Source organism: Prunus persica, chromosome G4 (genome assembly GCF_000346465.2).
Source record: "Prunus persica cultivar Lovell chromosome G4, Prunus_persica_NCBIv2, whole genome shotgun sequence".
Classification (NCBI taxonomy): Eukaryota; Viridiplantae; Streptophyta; class Magnoliopsida; order Rosales; family Rosaceae; genus Prunus; species Prunus persica.
In genome coordinates this window covers 23146486-23161938 of record NC_034012.1, presented here as the reverse complement: position 1 = coordinate 23161938, position 15453 = coordinate 23146486, and the positions used below count along the sequence as shown (strand labels likewise).

Genomic DNA, 15453 nt, shown 5'->3' with positions numbered 1-15453 from the left:
ACTTGCTCTCTTGTGTAGCAGCTACCTCTATAGTTTTCTTTTGCATATGGTTTAATTAAGCCTCTGTTCAATTGCAAATAAAAAATTACTTAAAATAAGATAAAATATGCAAGGGATGGATGTGAGTTAAACACAATCTTGATAAGAAAGATATGAGAACACCAATGCATTAGCATATTACTGATGGTACAAAAAGTTTAGACATCAAAGAAATTCCTATTTCATTTCTCTCGAATCTAATAACACAATATTAAGGGGAAAAATTTCACACTTCAATGATCTGGTCTTTCGGTACCATGTAATCTTCTCAATCCAACCCCGTTACTTGCATCTCCAACTCGAGAAAGTATATCCTGAAAAGTTTAAACAAATAAAATCAGAGACCATTAGCACCCAATACGCATTACAAAAATAATTTACAACTTAAAGTTGTGTTAAGAAATGTTCAAGATCCAATTCAAAGACCGGAGAAAATGATCTTCTGATCTCAAGATCTTCTTTCAAATCCACCATGCCCTCTCATATGAACTGTTTGACACATAAATACCATAAATAAGTACTTCCTTGTCCTATAAAAGTTTTATACTTAATTGTACAGAATTTGGTTCAAAATAATTTTGGGACCATAGAGAAAATCTATTAAGACCAAGCCAGGTTCTAAACTCAAGTTCCAGTGGCAAATTGTGCTTAACAAATACAAATATGAAGAATAATGTCTGAAATTTTGATGTAACTAATATTCTTGAAGCGCATAACCAAAGCATGTTGAAGCAAAAACTTCCTTTGCATAAAAGGGAGAAAATTAGACTATATAGAAAGAGAACCCACTTAACTGTACCTTTTTTCTTTTCTTTTTAATTTTTTTAAAGTTCTACGTAATTGTTCTTTTACAATTATACCCTACTTTAATTAAAATCAATGCGTATTAAAATTTTAGTTTACCAAGGATATTTTCGGGATTTTTGAAAGTTTCACCATTCACTGTCTTTTGCTTTATATATATATATATATATATATATATATATATATAGATGTAAACGTGATTTTTCCTCCAATGGGAATAGATGTAAATCATAAGATGCAAATACAATTTTGTGTATTAATTAGTTTTTGTGTTAACTTAAAAAAATAAAATAAAATTGTGTGTTAGGTTTATTCTATTTCCAAACAAATTGATGTAAAAATTTTAAATTCAGGGAAGAAATGCTTTCATATGATTTTTTTTTATTAAAGTATCTTCATCTCGACCCTCCGATTCTTATTACATATTTCATCCATTTTTCTATATATATCAAAGCCATATTTACTATCACTCCATCAAAATCATCTGTTTCATCTAAATATCTTTCTTTACCACCACACTACAATGAGCCAACCAAACTTGTTCGACTCTAATTCTAAGGATGAAATCAGGGAGGAGATGATTGTCAAATGGGAGATATCACAGAAAAAGAATGCGGAGAAGACAAGACACAGCGGTCCATCATCAAGAATAAGGATTGTACCAAGAGAACGAGAGGTTGGCCATCTTCGCCTTATGAGAGATTATTTTTGTGCCACTCCTATGTATAATGTAGATAAGTTCTGAAGGAGATTTCGCATGAGGGCGTCGTTGTTCAACCGAATCCTATAACAAGTCGCCAACGCCGATCTTTACTTCCAACAAAGACGGATGCTGTTGGAAATCAAAGGCGGACCTTGCAAGACTCTCGAGAAAGGGGGGGAAATGGGATTTTCCCGGGATGCTAGGAAGCTTGGACTGCATGCACTGGGAGGAAGAATTGTCCAACTACGGACCATGGAGCTTATGTGGGCCATCATGGTCGTCCAACTATTATTCTTGAGGTTGTAGCCTCATTTGACATATTGATTTAACATTCTTATTTTGGTATGCCAGGTTCACACAATGATCTTAATGTACTTTACTCATCACCTCTTTTTGTATAGGTACTTGAGGGAGCAATTACTCCAAACTACTATACTTCATTGTCTACCACTAGATCTTTATTTGGTTGCTAACTGTTTTTCAATCACCTAATTGAGACAAATGAATACTACCTCACTGCACATTTATGTTTCCACTCCCATAAATAATGGGCTAGAAACAAATTACTTCAAATATTCCCTCTTAACCTCCTATAGCTCAAATAAATGAATTTTAATATACCAAATATCCTCCAATTATATTTAAACATTACCTAATATCCTCCAATGATATAGATGTATATGTATAATATATATTCTAGTAGGTATAATACTCATAGAAAAAAAGTGTTGGCGTTGATATACCTACAATATACCCATAATAGGTAAATTACAAGTTCTATTATTGCTGTTGAAGCCCAAAAAATCTAAGGTTGGGCCCAAATATATTTCTAGCCCAATACAACACTTAACCTAGAAAGGAGCCCGACCGGAGTACGCAAGAATTTGTCATATGTGCTTGCACAAGTTATGGTTCACCTGCTGTGCCAAGCAAATACGCAACCTGCCACATAGGAAGTTTAACAAGCTTGTAAAATGTACTGGTTCAACGAACCCGCGCTTATTGTCCCATCAAGCACCATTTAGCACGGCCATAGCCCATTACAATACTGGAAAAGCTCGAGCACAAACACGCCAAAGAACACTTAAGGTCGGGCAAAAAAACCTTTATTTTGGCACCAAGCCAAGCGAATGCCTGGAACTTACTAAGCAGGTTGTGGTATGATGATTACGAGTGTTCATGAGGCCCATTGATGATTCAAGGAGTGGAACTTTTGGCTTTATTAGGAGCACCAAAACTCAGGCCTAGCACCTTAGAAAATATCCCACATCCCTGTTAAAACCAAATTGAAGCCAAACTATTGTACTATACCAAGGCCAACAAAAATTGCACCAATTGGATCAAAACCCACTTTGGTTATACGATGTCATCATCCAAAGCTCCAATAGGTTCAACAAATGATGTAGCATACACAGAGCATGTGGCCTTTTTTCAGATGTGGTTGTTCAAGTGCTTGACTTGTTCAGAGTCGGGCCAAACCACTAAAGAAGTTCAACCTTTTGCTGAGGCTCTTGCAGACGGTCAAGTAGTTGCCTTGCATCTTCTTGGCCTACCTTTATAGATGACTTCATGAGATTATTTGCCCGACCCTATGTCATACAATGCTTCATGCCCGATTTGGCTTTTCTAGCTATGACACCAAGTTTACTTCCCAGAGTTAGGTCCAGCCAACCTCACATTCTGAGGTGACTCGCTTTTAGGCAAATTGATCCCTAGCCTCCCTTTGCCTAGGCATCAAGTTGAAGATTGCTTTTGACTTTCTACAAATGCTTAGAGAGGTCACCCAACGACTTATCAATGTGCTTAGATCATCATTACCCAGATTACTTGACCTTGGACCTTGCCAACACCCTTACTTTAGAGACTAAATAAGAACAATAAGAGTTTTGGGCAAGCATCCTAATTAGTTGAGATCTTCTTTACAGCCTTGTGTTGAACAAAGGTAACCATTACCCATGTGGTTGCAAGGCTTATTACCATGTTGTCGTTAGTTGTCAGATAAGTTTCATTCAGGGTGTTCAATTCCCCATGGTTGAGTCCCTCAACCACTTTTCTTCCTGGAATGTATATCATTCAAGGAAAAAAAAGAGTTGAGCTCATTGAGGGACTTTAATCGTGAGTTGATCAAACTTTTCAACTTCTAAACCCAGGATCCCGAATTCGGCTTCACTGAATTCTTCAAGGCTTGGTGGGAGAAAATGTCAACCACCTAGTTTCTCCAGCCTTCTGAGGTCCATATGGAGAGAATCTTTCTGGGGTTGTGCTTGCTTTTCCACTTACTATAGTTTTAAGCAAGGTAACATTTCTTATTGTTGGACCTATGGACATTTCTCATTTAATATTGGACTTTTTCAGAAGCTAACATTTCTTATGTTTTCTTCCAGATGTTGGGGAGGATGGGAACCCCTCCAGCTATGATGTTAAGAATCCACCAACCGATGACACCACCCCTGCCCAATCGAGAAAGATCCCAAGGAACCCATTGCCCTAGGTACGGTCAGTTTTTTGTTTTAATTTTTTATTTATAAATAAATAATCTTGGATGGTAAAACAATCCAACCCAACTCCCTCCATCGAGCCACAATCAGCTGCCTCTTCGATTGCTCCGGCAAGTTTTCTTCTCACCACATTTTCCATTTTATTCCTAGTATTTTCTTAACTTGTAGTTTAAATGTAGAAATCTTGAACTCCCATATTTGAGGCAGAGGTTGGTGGACAGACTATTACTTCTAAGGCTGAAGTGGAGGTATGTTTTTTTTGGCCAATCTTGGTTGAATTTTCCTAACTTTGTTTGGCGAATTCAGATGGAGGTGACTAGTGCCAACCCTTCCACCAACTCAAATGTTAGCATGCCCAAGACTCAACAAGTCACCCAGCCATCAGGAGATCGTGAGGTTGATCATGGAGTCGTTGATATATATAGTCTTGAGACCACCTCGGTTGACCCAACGACTGTTAGATAGGAAGTTCAGATTTTACTGGATTACACCTCAGTTCCCTAAAACCCATCCGACCATTCCACAAACGGTCAAACTCTTCAAGTAATCCCACACTCTTCATTATTTGTCACATATTTCAGAGACTTGTGAAAACTTACATTTTCTTCCTTTGGCGAATGTTATGGATGGCGACGCACTCCATCTATTGACTTGTACAAAGACCTAAGGAACCGAACCGAGTTGTTGTCTTTCGGTCTAGAAAAAGAGAAACTAGTGGAACCTCCTACATCCTCATATGAATAGAAAAAAAGGAAAAATCGACGTGGTGGTTGAACAGGAAGCTCCTAAACCCAACGATAAAATGGGAGTTTTTAAGAATCAAAATCACATTCATAAGCCGACAATTTTTTTGGCATAGACCTTTCCCCCAAAAATCTGATGAAAAAATTCATGAGTAACTGTATTGTATCTTTCACACCCTTATTAGCAGCCCTTCTTCGGTTTGCCCTTTTCCTTATTTCTTCAACAATAGAGTTGTCTATCTTTGTGGCATCGATTATACAAGTTTGTGAATATTATTCATACTATTAAGATTAGTCTTTCTTTTAGGACAAGAGTTACTTTTGTTGCAAAAAAAATTAGATTTTTGCATATTAAGATAAAAGGTCTTAAGGAATACAACCCACACAACACAATAAACAAGCTTATTTAAACTTAAAATGTGTGCTTTTTCATTAAACATTGTACAACCTAAATTTCCTAAATAACTGAAAAGACACTTTATCTAAATAACATTTAATCCAACCTATTAAGCAACAATTGTACCTCAAATGTATGCTCTGTCAAACACCACCCCAGCCCCCACGTGTTTAGCATAAGAAAGAACCCAACAACATAAATGAAGCATATGTTTATGCCAAAAAAGTCGGCAAATAGCAAAAGAGAAGAATATCAAGTTATGTGACCAAAAAATTCTCTAGTAACACGAGGAATCTAGAAATCCCTATAGCATAAACCAATAAGTAACCCACAATAATTTAATTCCGACTCAGGTAAACAACATATAATTCATATTCCCATTCAAAGCCATAACTCCCAAAAATAAATACAATATTTCCGGAGTTAAAACATATAAAAGCTTGTAGGAATTGGGAACACAAGAACACAAAATAGATTTCCAACATTTACAACTTGGGTCCGGTTAAGCACCTTGCTGTGCAAATTTATCGGCGTTGGAGTCGACCGAAAACAAAATTCCGGACAACCTTGCCGTCGTCATTTCTCTACTTTCTCTACTATTAACACCTACTGTTGTCGACATTTGTCTACTTTCTCTACTATTTTCTTCGGGTGTGAGTTCATTTTGGGGGGATGTAAAAATATCAAATGAGACATGGGAGATGTCGCTTGAAGATATATCTTAACCCAAAATAGAGCTCTTTTTCTTCTTCTTTTTTTTTTTTCTAAGGAAAGAAAGTTTGAAAACAGAAGCCGACGCAAAGAAAAGCAAAAAAGAAAGAACGAAACACAAAACAAAGCAGTTTTTTTTTTTTCCAGAAACAAAGATGAAGCCAATGCACAGAAAAGCCAAAAAGAAAGAACGAAACCCAAAACATAGCTTTGTTTTTTTAAAATAAAAACAATCGGCCAAATATTGCAGCATCAATTGGAAAATTACAATTTCAAGTGGGACAACTTTCAGATGTTGTTCGAACCCATATTCCTGAAAAATTTCCAAGCCAACTTGAGCAAGCAAAAGCAGCCACTGTATTACATATCCTAACAAATTGTGCAAGATTTAGGGCGAAGTTTGAGGAAGCAGGTTTCAACAAAGCTAATAGGTTTTTGTTGTTGGTTTGTCTAATTTATATTTGTAAGTAGTCAACCGTTTGATAAAGATCTTAGTGTGTATTTAACTACGAGCTATTACGACTCTAATTCTGTGTTATTAAGTAAATTTGTATTTTTTGTGACTCTATTTTTCATCATATCATGGACGTAGTATTTTATTTTTATGACTATGGTATGACTCACACCCTGATTCAGGAATATCCCTTATTCTTGAATCGGGTTGTGACAGTGTGTTTTTGTTCATTTTAGCATTTTCATTATTCATTCTCTGTTTTTATGTCTAAAAAAAACATAAGGTTTATGTTTGGTTAAAATTATTTTTTTCTAGTTAGGAATCTGAAGATTTGGCATATGATGTCTTCTTCTGTTTTTTGTGCTGAATCCATTCCTATCAAGAGCTTAAAATTGGATTTTTCGTTTGGAAGTTATGATCACATTTTCACTCAGGGGTCAAAAGTGGAAAGTATGTCATATGATTCTACATGTGTTCTATTTTAGACATCAGTTTTCACAAGTTTTCAAAACGAATTTCGGGAATTGATTTGAATTAAAGTTGTGTTTTTATGTCTATGTTTTGGGAATATAAAATTGGTCAAAATCTATGGAGTATTTTTCAAGATATTCATTGAAAACTAGACGTTAATCAAAGTTGAAAATATGTAGTTTTTGAAACCTTTGTTTTCTAAATTAAGGTACTACTTTTGCTTACTAATGGAGACTTATATGTTATGTTCTTATTGCTAATTCTTTTCTAAAGTGTTACCATGAAGGTTTATGCATAAAAAAAAATTATAATAATTGCACCCACATAGCCATGCTCTTAATGTTTTGGTAGACAATAGTGAAGACTACCTTTGTTAGGTATTTGAGCTTTAAGCCATTCTTTCAGAGGGTTTTATTGTTTATACTCTTAAACATTCTTCAATTTTGTCTTCATTAGAATATCTCATTAGGTTTTGCATTGGATACTAAAGAACTTTCTCACTTTATGTAGGTGCATTACTTTCAAGTTAGGTGGACCTTAACATATGATGCTAGGCTATGCATCTTTCCACCACTAAAATGCCTTAATTCCATCTTGTATATGGCCGTGGTCCAAGAACAAAAGTTGATCCCCTAGTTAGTCCGAATCTATTAGTATAGGTATGGTAGGGTGCACTACAAAAAAAAGGGTCATTACCGACCAACATTTTTCGAGGGACCTGAAATTCCCTCGGTAAAAGTGTTTTTTCCGACCAAAAAATGGTGTCCGTTGGAAATATGTCATGGGGCTGAAATTTGTTTCCGACAAAAAACATACCCTCGGAAAAAGTCTATATGGTCGTCGGAAATGTAATTTATTTGGCGGGAAGACTTAGCACCAACTTTATTAACGACAAAAAGTATGTTTGTCGGAAATATGATGATTATTTCCGAGGGGTTTCTCATTCCGTCGGAATTGTTTGACTATTTCCGAGGAGAAATATGTCCTCTCGGAAATGCCGTTATATTTACAACCAAATTCATACTCAATGGTAATAGTTGTACTTTTTTCCGAGGGCATGTTCACTTTTGTCGTAAATCACAACCTATTTCTGAGGGCAACTTATGGTCGTCGGTAATAAATTTTCTATTTATGAGAAGAATTAGGGACCGTTGGAAATGATTATCTTAAAAGATTCATAATAAATTAAATAAAAATAAAAATAAAGATTTCCAAAGCTTTAGGAGGAAGAGAATGTCATCACTAGGACTTCATAGGAATTTTCAGTGAATTTTTTGGATTTTTAATGTATTTTATATGATTTTTAGGAGTGAAATCATGTAAAATTCATATTAAACTGAATTGATCGACAAGTGGCAGCTTCTTTGAGGTGCATTTTCTGTATTGGTGACTCGTCCTCATACCACAATGCCATCTGTCCCTTTTCTTACTTTTTTGTTGTTTATCTTAAAAAAATTAATAATAGATTAAATAAAAATCCGAAAAATGCACCAAGAAAAGATACGAACTCCTTATGAAAAATCCTTTGATTTTAGATGTCTAAAATCATGATTCCACATAATTGAGTTCATGGTAATGATTGGATCAAAGAAGCAAGAGTGTTAGGTTATCAAACATTAACTAGTGTTTGGTTTGTTTACACAAACTAATTTGAGTTTTTGTTGTCACTCTAAATTTTTATAAGTAAAAAACAAACGATTTTTGAAGCTTTAGGAGGAAGAGAATGTCACTAAGACTTCGTAGGAGTTAAATCATATAATGTATTCATTATGATTTTTAAGAGTTAAATCATATAAAATTTATATTAAATTGAATTGATGGACAAGTGGCAGCTTCTTACATGCGCCACCTGTCCTTTTGCTTATTTTCCCTAATTGTTTTTTGCCAATTTCTGCCCAAGTTTGTTTTTTCTATGCACTTTTTTTCACAAAAACTTACTTGGAGAAGGTGAGAGTAGGTTTTGGAGTAAAAACGCATAAGATGAAGAAATTTTTTTTTATAATTTTGGAGCTTTAAATAGAAGAAAATATCACAAGGAGTTCCTATGAATTTTCAGTATATTTTTCTGATTTTTAATTAATTTATTATATATATATATTTTTGGATATTTGACTTAAACTCTTTTTTATTTATTTGAGAATTGGTGTGGGGAAGAGCTCTTTCATTTTTCATTGACCGCCAAATAACTCCAGCCAAAACTCAAATTTCCCCCTTCTTCACCAGCAAAAGTGAAAAATGGGCAATTTCAGAAACCTAGCAGCCGCCTCCAACACTCACTCTCCCTATGCGTCTCTCTCTCATCCCCCTCTCTCACTAAGTCATTGTCTCTCCCTCTGCGTCTCTCTCTCATCTCATCCATCTTCATTTGCCTCTGACCGTCTCTGTCTCTCTCTCTCACGATCTCACCCTCTCCGTCTCTCTCCCGATCTCACCCTCTCCGTCTCTCTCACGATCTCACCCTCTCTGTCTCTCTCCCGATCTCACCCTCTCTGTCTCTCTGTCCTCTGTCTCAATTAGTTAGATTTCAGTCTCTTTTTCATGTCTCTGTTTTATTTTTTTTTTGGTATAAATTATCATATGGGTTTTTGGTATTTCGTAAATGTCTTTCAATTTTCAAGGCATGTGGTCTTTTCTATTGTTAATTTGTCACTTTTTGTTTCAGATTTCATTTGGGTAGCAGAGAAAATGCATATTTGTCAATTGTGCATTTTACTTGCGGTGATTTGGTTGTACAGGTTCTGTCATGAAGCATCAACTATGATGAGGTATACTTCACTGAGCCTTTCTGGTATTCCAGATTTATTAAGATCTTTGCCTTGACAATTATTTATTCTATGCATACTTGGATTGATTGTTGATGGTCTTGGTTCTTTATTTCATGTTTTATTTTCTGTTGCTCACCTTTAATGGCTAAAATATTTGGGTTTGTAATGTACTCTCGAAAGAGCAATACCTAAAATAGGGCTTCGAATTAAGTACTTCAGAAAATTTCTTATAGCATGTATTTCTGTTGTATTAGGTACTGATATAATGCGGGTTTGATGTTCCTCTACAAATTCTTGAACTATTTCCTTATGGTATCCTAACCATATATTTTCTCAAACTTATTACTTGGAATGCGGGTTTTGAAATGCAGGGACATACCAAGCCTATCCTTTCTGTGTGCTGGGATCTATCTGGTGAGTTCCTTGCATCAGTCAAATTATACATGGTCATCCTATAAGGTAATAATAGGATACAGTAAATTCTTCTGATTTGTTCTTTTTCATTACTGTGTGTTTGATTAGGCATAATGACTTATCGTGAGTTTAGACTGTTGTATGTGGTCTATTTATGTCAATTGCCTGTGGGTCAATCCATGTTCCCATGTTACCTCTTTAGTTTCATGGATATCTTGTATTTGCCCTGAGTGTTTTTTTTTTTCCTTAAAATAGCTTTTACTGGTGGTTGACTTGATTTCCACGGTTAGATGATCACCTTTGTTTTTTACACAGGTTAGAGCATACTTACAGCGTCAATGGAAGCAGATTCTATCTGGAAGGGTGTCTCTTCAGGATTTTGTATCTGCAAAGGAGGTTTGCCTAGGCACCTACCGTGCGTGTATCTATTTTTCTGTTCTTATTTCATTACTGTCTGTCATGTATTGTCTTCTTACTTGATATATTTGATTTTACACATTGACTGAAACTTTGTTTTGGAAACAGAACTAGCTCTGTTCTTGTTTTGACAGGATAAACAAACAATGTTATTGTTAATGGGAAATAGCAGCAGCCCATCATTAGCGAAGATTCAAAGGAAGCTCTGAAGCATGCATTCGAACTCTTTAATGTTCGATTGGAAGTAGACTTTGGGACTAGTGATATAGGACATAGCTTAGGATTGTAATGAATATTTGTAATTTATTACATTTGTCTTTTATTAATGATGATATACACTATTCTTCGAACAACAATTTTTCAATTGAAATATTATTTAGATTTTTTGACAAAATATTTGTACGTTTAATGCTTATAAATGTAGTCGGAAAAACATTTTTTCGACAAGCTTCCATGTCGAAAAAGCACAATTCCAACGAATTATATTTATCACAGATAGTAATCTAGGGTCGGAAATACTATTTTCGACAAATAGTCATTGGTCGAAAAAATAGTATGGCAAGAACAATAGATCTCGATCAAAAATTATTTCCGACAGGTGCGCAAGTATTTGCGACCACATTTATTGTTGGAAATGAATTTGTATGGTTGTTTTGAAAATCTATTTCCGATAAAAATATAAGCAATATCGACGAAATATGGGTGTCGAAAATACATTATTTCCGACAGAATGGTCGAAAAAAAAGTATTTGCAACCGTCGTTTTACCGACGACTTCCGATGAACTTTTGCCGTCGGAAAAGCGAATTTCCGACGGCAAAAGGCTTTTTGCGACCACAAAATACCCTCGCTAAAGGCATTCTGTTTTGTAGTGGTGTTTCGAGAATTTTTCAATCGTTGAAATTTTCTCAAGACACCGAAGCTTTGCCTGCGGTGGGTGGCGGTGGGTGGGCCACTGGGAGGCGGCCCATTCTGTTATAAAATGTCCCCCTTGTCGTCTTGAGCATGACAGTATGCTCGGATTTGGAATTTGTTGTTGTTTGACTATCAAACAGATATTGCGCCTATTATGTGGTATCCGAGTTCGGTAGGTTCAGACTGCTCTATCGGTCCCAATTTTAATTCTGTTATTCTCTGTACTTCTAGGATCATGTAAGAACTTGCGGATCGAGAATTGGAGTCTCGGATACTTCGAATCAATGGTGCTAGAGTTAGGTGAAGCGAGCCATGTTCGATCGTGCGATTGGCTCACATCCAACCGCTCGATCGAGACCAAACTTGCAAAACTTATTTAGTGGACATTGTTAAATGCATAAGAATTTTCTTGGATCAGAAATTGGAGGTCGTGAGCCCCGTAGGCCCGGTTGACCAATATAGGAAGTTTGACCCCTCGGTTGACCTTGAGTCTTCCGAGATAGTTTCACCTTTCAAAAAGTACTAAAATGACCTTATAAACCTTCTTAAAGGTTGCCCACACTTGGAGACTCGAGAGCTTGAGTGTCGAATTAGAATTTGTTGTTGGGTACGCTTATTAATTAGATCAGTGTATGCTCTCGAGTGAGGTACCCACACTTTGTGTTTAATGATCATTATTTTCAAGGATGGAATGTTATGCGTGTGTTTATTTGATTATCTTGACTATTGGGATTTATGAACTCTTATTGTAGTTTTAATTGTGGATTATAGTATTTTGTGGTTATTGGATATTATATTGATATTTGAAGTTTATGAAAATATTTAGAGTTGTGGAATATATGATTATGGGATACTTGATTGAATGGTTGTGAAAGCGATTCTTGGGACTCGGCAATGATTATTAGGCAGTGAATGGACAATTGTTTTAAATGTGCGTTGTTTTCAGAATATTGGAATGAATGTATATATGTGTGTTTATATGTGATATAAATTGGAATATAAGGATGGTGTGAATTGATGCATGATCTGATGTTGAATGACAATATTTTATGTGCGAGCCTGGAATTCGAATTTGATGGTGGAAACCTGAGTGGTTTGGGAATTAGTATTTGGTTTATGGAGTTATGAAAATATGCTATCAGATCGGTTTTGGCTTTTACACTATGACTTGAGAATTACAAAAAATACGTGGTTATTATTATATGGGGTTTGATTATGAAAGTATTTTATGGAAGTTGCATGTATAAGCAAGTTTTGATTATTATTTGAATGATATTTTAGGTCTTTATGAAATTTATGCTTTTGAGAGTTTATTTTCTATACTATTAATAAATATTTGGGTACATTGGAATATTGAGAATTTAGGAAAATTGAATTAAGGGAGGGTATATTATTTTATATTATATAATATGGTTTGTGAATCTCACCATCATATGTACCTTCCCTAGTTACTGTACCCACAAGTAGTGTTGGATTTTCCAGCGTGTGGGTTCCCCGTGTTGGATCATTTTCCCTCAATACATGATGTGCACTATGATATGTACCTTCCCTGGTTACGTAATCCACACGTGGCGTTGGATTTTTCAGCGTGTGGTAAAGATTCAAGCACCTTTGGTCAAGTGTGCCATAGGCCTTGACCGTCTTCGCGTGTAGGACTTTGATTGGCCACATGTGGCATTAGATTTTCCGGCTTGTGTGCTGTAGAGCGGTAGTCAGGATGGCTTGTTCCCTAACCACATGGTTGTTGAGGAATCTTCCATGTGGTCTAGTGAAACAATCCCCCAGTTGAAATGTTTTCCCCTAGTACATGATGATGGTGTGGGATGTGTGTGTGTATATATATATATATATATATATATTATTTGTTTATTTATATATGTGGAAAAATATGTGGATTTATTTTCGGGTTGGGGTTTCTTGAGCATGTGTATGGTGAGTGCTCTACACATGTGTGATAATTGTCATGATGTTTGAACAATGTTGCTTTGCAATATACGCCTTGGATAGGGTATGGTTGCGGGAAAGAAATGATTTTGGAATAGTAATTTGAGATCAGAATAAACGGTTAGTTTTAAAAGAGTTATGCATAGTACATGTGAGTTTTTACAGGGAAATGGTTTTGAGTTATGAATCTTGGGAAGAAAGGAATTTATGAAATATTGCCTTGTGGTAATTGAAGTTGAGAATGAACCTAAATTTAATTGTTGGTTTTACTTGGACAATATCTGTATGTTTCTGAATCGTGATCCTTTTTTTTGTCATAAGAACTACGTGTGGCTTGATCCTTCACAAAGGTACGTAGGTAGCTCAGGGTGTCACCTAGGAACAACCGTGAATTAAATTATTATTTTTGTTGAGTTTTGTTTTGCCCGTGTAGGGTTAAAGTTAAGGCCGGATGCCTATTTTGTAATCTATTTGTCGTTGCATTGTGTATGCTGGCAGTTGGTATTCTATTTCTGTTGTTTTTTACAGGTGGAAAATTTTTTGTAAAGTCCATTTTTTTCAAGGGAGATTGTCGAAATTTCAGTAGAAGTCGACTGATATTAGGTCCGACATCGGGTAGACGTCGGACGGGTCTTATCACTCTCACACACATTTTTTAAAATATGCATAATGTGCAATGTTTGACGAACATGCAAATGTTTCCAGTATTCTAACTCAAAGAATATTGACTTCTTCTTGAAGCAATTTTCATTGTTGCTGGCTGCTTTAAACTTTGCCTTTTTCTTCCCCCAACATGCATGAATCCCATTAAGCTTTTTAAATATTTTATCTCCACTCGAATTCTTCCCCCAAATACTTTCTTTAGTTTTCGATACGGATGGTGTCGAGGAAGAAATCGCCTATGTCTTGTATAAACATTCTTCTTGCCATGTGTCAACCAATTTGAATATGTATCTTCCCCACAAATTGGACAAGCATAATATCCCTTAACAACGCAGCCAGACAGATTCCCATATGCGGGAAAATCATTTATCGTCCATAATGAAACAGCCTTTAAGGTAAACAATTGTTGTTTGTATGAATCATAAACTTCAATGCCTTCCTCCTATAGATTTTTCAAATCATCAATTAAGGGTGTCAAATAAACATCAATGTCATTGTCTGGCTGTCGCGGACCTAATATCAATAATGATAGCATCATAAATTTTTGTTTCATACACAACCATGGTGGAAGATTGTAAGTAATCATTATAACCAGCCAGCAACTGTACCAATTACTAAGGCCCAGTTTGGCATTGCTGTGCTGTGAAAATAATCGCTATCAGATTTGCTGTGAGAGAAATCAGCTGTGAGAGAAAGCAGTTTGGCGTTTGGTAAAATTTTTGTTAAAAATGTTGTTGGTACTGATATTATGCATAATCAGAAAATGATTGCCGCATAATCATTAAACCCAGCTCCTCTTCGAAACTGATTCCTACATAATCAGAAAATGAAAGCACGTCATTAGCTGCTTTCCTTTATAGCTTTCTCTCACAGCAATTTTTAACAATAAGTGATTTTCTCACAGTTTACCAAATGGGTTGGGCTTCTCAAAATTTTTAAAAAATCACTTATTACCCAAAATAAGCAATACCAAACGGGCACTAAGAGAACTATGGGGATTTATGCCATCTGTTGAAAGAGCCAGCCGAAGATTTCTAGTTTCCGCTGCAAAATTTGGCCACATCTTGTCAATAAGCTTCCAAGATGGTGAATCTGCTGGGTGACAAAGTTTGCCATTAATTACTCCTCCATGGGCATGCCAAGTCAAATCCCTTGCCATTTGTGTTGATTGAAACATTCTCTTAAACCTCGGAATTGGAGGAAAATACCATAACACTTTTGCAGGAGTTCCTTTCCTATTCTTAGGTGAACTATCTTTTTTTGTTTTCCATCTTAATATGTTGCATATTGGGCAAGAAGAAAAATCCTTATACTCATTCTTGTAAAGTATGCAATTGTTTGGACATGCATGTATTTTCTTATATTCCAAACCCAACGCGATCATCGTCTTCTTAGCTTCATACATCGATATAGGCACTTCATTGTTTACCGGAAGCATTTTGCCAAGAGAACTCAACAACTCTGAAAAACATTTGTCAAAAATCCCATTTTTTTCCTTTGATGTTGTGGAGAGTTC

At 35.7% G+C, this 15453-nt stretch overlaps 1 protein-coding gene across 8 annotated transcripts; it reads left to right on the top strand.

Annotated features, from left to right (window-relative positions):
* Nucleotides 8962–10810, top strand: LOC109948431. 8 transcript variants are annotated; one of them, XR_002271054.1, is made up of 4 exons: nt 8962–9585; nt 9957–10044; nt 10315–10420; nt 10551–10810. XR_002271054.1 is itself a non-coding variant. In XM_020561353.1 (4 exons), the coding sequence occupies exons 1-4, from the start codon at nt 9359–9361 to the stop codon at nt 10623–10625; spliced, it is 471 nt and encodes a 156-aa protein (XP_020416942.1). In that variant the 5' UTR covers nt 8962–9358; the 3' UTR covers nt 10626–10810. The 8 variants fall into 8 exon arrangements, 5 of the variants coding, with proteins under 5 accessions (XP_020416942.1, XP_020416944.1, XP_020416943.1 ...); XM_020561353.1 differs by having other exon boundaries at nt 10315–10395; XM_020561355.1 differs by having other exon boundaries at nt 10315–10414.